The sequence below is a fragment of the Stegodyphus dumicola genome, chromosome 8, assembly GCF_044657685.1.
Source record: "Stegodyphus dumicola isolate Sdum_Otavi_A_Nest chromosome 8, ASM4465768v1".
Taxonomy (NCBI): domain Eukaryota; kingdom Metazoa; phylum Arthropoda; class Arachnida; order Araneae; family Eresidae; genus Stegodyphus; species Stegodyphus dumicola.
The window spans coordinates 92,785,917-92,791,916 of NC_140775.1; the positions used below are offsets into that span (position 1 = coordinate 92,785,917).

Genomic DNA, 6,000 nt, shown 5'->3' on the forward strand with positions numbered 1-6,000 from the left:
ATGGGTCAGATAATTCATTTTCAGGTTTTATACCTAAACTTTCAAGCTCCCAAAATTTCTTTATCCGATCAGATATTATATCTTCCTCAACTATGATATTAAAGGCTGTGGACGTGTGTGTTGTACCTTTAGTGTAACCTAGCAGAGACCAACCGAATAACGTTTCAGCAGCCACTAAATGTTTGTCTAAACGCTTAAGTTTCCCAGTTATTACATCATAATAATGATCAGCTCCTATCAAAAGAGTAATTTTTTCTTTGCAATCTCAAGAATCTGCGAGCTGTAAACCTTCTAACTGTTTGCCTAAAATGTGTCTATCCAGATTAGGAGGTGGTAAATCAGAACTTGAAATTTGTTCAGTCACGAGAGCTTCAATTTCGATTTTCAAATTCTGTATTTCCTTGTTCTGTAATTTTATCTTAACAACGTCAAATGTTTTTCTAATGGGTGTTTTATTTCCAAACGTAAATACCGAAAGAGTCTCTGTTCGAATAACAGGAAGCTTCAATTTATCCGCGATTTCTTTTCTTAGGAAGGAACGCATACCACCTGAATCCAGTAGAGCTCTAAGTAAAACCGACTGCGTAGTTGTTCGAAGTGTTACGCAACAAGTTTGAAGTGAAATAGTTTTAATTTTGCTGCGTGAGAATGCTGAAAGAACATGCGAATCTTCTATACTTTTATTTTTTTCATTTCGTTCTTTCTCAGCGCGAAAGCATATTGAACGGTTATGTCGACCTTTGCACTTGGAGCAGACGAGATCGCTTCGACACTGCTTTAGGCGGTGGTTTAATTTCAGGCAAAGGTAACATCGGGAATGTTTACGTAATAAATTTCTCTTCTCATCAACTGTCAGTGATTCACAGTCTTCAGTAACATGTTTGGATGTATTACAAAACAGACAGCAATTAGTAGTTTTGTTTTCTTTAACCGGCGCCAAGAGCTGGTAAGTGGAATGAACGATACTCCCCTTCCCACCCTTCTCTTTATAAACACAGGAAGTGCTTTCTGATTTATGAGTGCAGAGCAAAAGATGGCTTCTCTCGCGACTTTCCAATTCTAAACGAACAAACTGCAATAATTCGTCAACATTAAAAAAGGATGACGAATCCGTTTTACGATTGAATTCTAAGGTTATATCAGACGGCAGAGTTTTCATTATAGCTGGAATCAACATATAACTGTATTTATCCGGTGTGACTTCTAATGATTTCAAGCTGCGTATTTGAGTTTCGATAGTGTCACAAAGTTTGCGAAGTTTTACAGTGTCACTGGATTTGGTTACTGGGGTAAGATTCAGGAGTTTTTGCATGTGTGAGTTTATAATTATATCTTTTCTTCCAAACCTGTTTTTAAGTATTTCGACAACTTCATCGTAATTTGGTTCCGAAATGCAAAAGCCTTCTATCGCGTTTGCAGCATTGCCGCATAAGTACGATTTTAAATAATTAAATTTTTCGATCTTTGTTAAAGATTCATTATCGTGGATTGCTACCTTGAAAGAGTTCCAAAAACTTGTCCACTGGGTGTAATCTCCATAGAATTTAGCGATGGTTAACTTTGGCAGACGCGTACATTTATTGCTTTCGATTTTAGAATTAGTTTCGTTAAGAGAGTTTTCATTATCCGAATTTGTTACTTTATTCAATTCTTTCAATTTTTTATTTGCTCTGAATTGCCATAACTGAATTTTCTCTTCGTATTCGATACAAGATAGAATTTCTGTTTCAAACTCTTCTGCCTCTGATTTCAAGTCACGCTCTATCTGAGCATCTAACTCACTCAGAGCTTTTGATTTCGTGATTAATTGATCTAAATTTTCTTCTAATGTACTTGTATCAATTTCTTCTTTATTCAACTCCGATTCGATTTTTTTTAGAATCTTGGACACGGTGGTCCTGATAATTTTGCGTTTCGATTTTAATTTAACAACAGACTCTTCCGCCATAGTTACTCTACAAATCAGAAAGTTTAGCCTTACCTTTTTTGCCGACTTCGCACACTTGCAACGTGCTAAATCCAATTCTTGACGGCCTAATGCACCAGCTGTTTCAAAATATTCTAAGATCTATAAACCGACATCAATCACTTTTAAAATGTAACTTTTAATATGTACAATATATACAGTTCATAGATCAAACATGGTGGTTCAGTTGACAAATAAATCTATATGCTTTCATAATCGAAAATCGAAATCAAATAGGAACCGAAGTGTTCCTAATCAAATAGTGTGCGAAGTATCAACATCCATCTATCGAACTGCCGGTGGAGAGTCTATGGAAATTCAGAAGGCACGTCGCGTCGCATTAACACGCAACGCTAGCGCCATCTATCAATTAATCAAAATAATTTCCACAACTGTGAATTGGATGCTGCAAGGGAAGTTGGTCTTGTTTAGTGAAATTGTTCAACTAAACTAACACAATACTTATGTGAACTAAATTCACCTAGAGGCATATATCAAACAGATCAGAAAGTTATTTACTTTGTACTGACGCTTATTCATAGCGAACACCTCTAGACACACTCATGTACAAAGGTTATCATGGCAGATGTGAAACACTTTTATGTAATTTCATGTACTTCAGAATAAAACGTATTTATACTTAGCAGGTCTTGATCAGTAAAAACAAGAAGCTAGTTTTAAACGAGCAGACTATTTATGAGCTCCATGATAAGATGCTGTGTTTAAGAAATAGTTCTTCATAATTTTCAGAATAACAGGATAGTTCATATTCTGGTACGACTATCAGTGATAGAAGAGACATGTAATGATATGAATACAAAGAATACGACTGTATATATTTATTTTATTTTTTATTTCCTGCACATTTGGCATTCTTTAAGAAATATCAAAATAAAGTTTTTGAATTTTGTTCTCTGTTATGGGTTAGCCCAATTCGTGACTTAACTTTACAGCAGCAAGTGATTTTATACCATGCTCAAGAACTAACATTTTAAACTTTTTCAAGTAAGCAGATACCAAAATTTCGAAAGCATTAATTGTTGCTTTTTTCGTTTGAGTTTCTTCATTTATTTTATTTGTGTTGCTATAATCTTCCACATCTAGTGTTTAACCACATTTAGCTAAATTGTAGGACACCGTATTATCAAGAAATACCCTACAGTTCTGTTAACGGTTAATTCCAATATCATTTCTTCGGAAGATTTATGAGTTCTTCAAAACTCCTCTGGCCTATGGCTCGTTTACGAGTTTAATCCGATTAAATCCGAAGATTTAATCCGATTAAATCACTATTAAGCAAAAATTATATGTCCCTTTCAGAACAAGCGTTTACGTACCTGACAGTTAATTTTGCTGAAATAATATGTGAATCAAATATAATCTTATTAAAATTTGCTAAAACTGTGTATGAATTAAATATGATCTTACATTGCTTTTAAATCTACTTTCCTGAGAAACCAGACAATTAGTTATTGTGTCATTGAATATACTAGTAATAAAAGCACATTTTTGATCAGACAAACTTTAATTTAGGAACGACGAGAAATCTATTTTACTTCATTAATAAAATTTGTTTTAGCAACATGCTTCGGAATTAATTAGTAGACGCAGAATACCATTATCAACTAGGGAGTTCAACACCGGGATTAGCAGCATTAACTGTAGCACCTGAAATTACTGCATAAGCAGATGAAAAATTAAGTTTTATTTTACTATGAATTCTTCGACATACTCATATAATATTATAACGCAGCTGTAATTTTATTCTCTCAATACATTCTTACTTCAAATCCTTTTTTCTTCATATAATTTGTTTCTGCCATCAATATATGACTGGAAATAATTAGTAATTTTAAGCTATTAATATAGTAAGAGTTCCGAAATAAATTTTCAATCAGGGATATATTTTATTACTGAACTAGCAATTAAAAGCACTTACGCTAGTACGAGAGAAGTACAACTTAATCATCAGTTGTATTTCTCTCGCTTATCTGCTCACTTTTGGATGTGTTGTCTACACATTTCTTCCGTATTTTCTCATTCATGCTTATTCTAGATAGTTCTTGAAAAATATTTATTTTATAATACCATTAATGTAGAGTAAATTTTAAATTATTTGACAGAAACAAATAAAATCTGTAAATTTAGCATTTTTAAAAAAATAACTCCACTGTTACTTGTTTTTCATCATCCATTAGTAATTAAAATCACAAAGTTATTTTTCAAATGAGGGGTATTTTATTTAGCTCTGACAATATTTTCTGGAGTCTCACCTTTACAAAGTACAACTTCTGTAGAAATTATAATTTGCAGGGCGTCACAAAATAGCCAGCTAGTAATACATGTAAATATCCTGTTGCCAGTAATCTAATAAATCAAACCCGAAGCAGGCAGCTTGTGCATTTTTGCCATAATTAATTAGTTAATTAACTATACATGCAAAAGTTTCAAAATTCGTAATTTTAAAGCTTGTTATAGTAACTTACTCAGCAGCACTTACTAATTTTTTGTGTTCATGATTCTCATTTCTAATTTTTGATTTCTTTTCATTATTAAGGTTTATTTTTAATAAAGCATGAAGTTATCAACTATTGAATGAAGTTATCAACTATTAGGAAACTGCTAATTTCCTGTATTTTATCGGCTATGATAACTTTACGTCTGGAATAGGATTCATTCTATTGTGTGTTTGAACGTCAGTGTATGTTAATGTAAATCTTTTAACTGTCACACTAGCTTTTCTGTCTTTAAATTAAATATCCAAAATGTTGAAAAGATCTGATTTCGTTTTTTAGGTTTCAGAGCCAAAAATGGCAATAATATACGTATTTCGAGACTACCTAGTTTTGCAACTTTTTTATCACCATATTTTTCTCTCGAATTTTTAATGGAAATACTATCGGTTCTATATGAGTAATAAAAATTTAGTGGTCGGTTTGAAATTCAGTTAATTGATCGCATTTCATCGACTTTTCCAAAGACTTCGGGTTCGAACCTGAAATCATACAAACATGGATAATTTTTTGCACTTACTTTTATTTAACAATGCGTAATATCAGACTGCAAAATAAGACGGAAAGTGTATTGCCTACTAAGAATAAGCAAACATGGATGGCAGTTGTTGAAAGAATCCTCACTGGGACCATGTCTACCCAGTAAGGTTGTCTGTAACAAAATGCAGCTTCCAATTTTCTACAAAATGTTTTACCATATAAAACTATTTTCTGTTAAAATGCAGTCAAAGCGTTCTAACAAATATATCTTTTTAAAAATGTATTTTTCATTCTAGAATAGTTGCAAGTATTTTGATATCTTCCAACAAAATGTATTTCGAGAGGAATCGAAAGAAGACTAGAGATCGATAGAACGAATAGTTTCTTCAAGTTACTCCTTCGCCAAAAACAAAAAAAGAAAAAAAAAAAAAAAAAGATTTTCTGAACACTTTTTTGAATTCCTGGAATTATTTCTGTTTGGGCTTGAAAATACTTCCTTGTTCTATTTCGTGGAATTTAATTCAGCAGACGTTTTCTTTATTGAGACAATGAATTTAAAATCAAAGCAATTTTCTTAGCTTGGCATAAGGCAATTAAAAAAAAAGAGTTCATTTTTTATTTAACGCATGCACGTAAATATACGATGTTCCATTTAGAAGTTTCATAGAAGAAATTATGAGTTACTTTGAAGACATCAAAATTTGTTAGCAGCATTTATTCTTCTAGGTACTTACAAGTGTGAAATTGCTAGTAAAGAACTTTCCATCTTATTGGAAACTGAGGCAGAATGCATTCCTATAACATGGTCAGGTGCATTAATCTAGTTACCGTAGCATCAGCGAAGATAACAGGATATGGCCTTTAAATGTGCTGAATTTAAGAACATTAGAACTTCTTGATATATTGGCGAAAACCTTCAGTCATTACAAGTTTCCTCACAAGTCCAGCATTAAATCCTGGGATACGGATTGGATTATTTAATTATGACGAAATACAATAGAAGTGTCTGGCTGTTGAAATGAGCCTTCGGTATAAGCTTGC

At 32.6% G+C, this 6,000-nt stretch overlaps 1 protein-coding gene across 1 annotated transcript in view; it reads left to right on the plus strand.

The window, feature by feature from the left end:
* Positions 1-5,783, plus strand: part of LOC118180311 (secreted frizzled-related protein 5-like) — a 47,278-nt gene extending 41,495 nt beyond the window's left edge. Inside the window, exon 3 of the mRNA XM_085823006.1 lies at positions 5,686-5,783. Within this exon, the coding sequence (XP_085679132.1) occupies positions 5,686-5,783 (98 nt within the window). The remainder of the gene's footprint in view (positions 1-5,685) is intronic.
* The last annotated feature ends 217 nt before the right edge of the window (positions 5,784-6,000 follow it).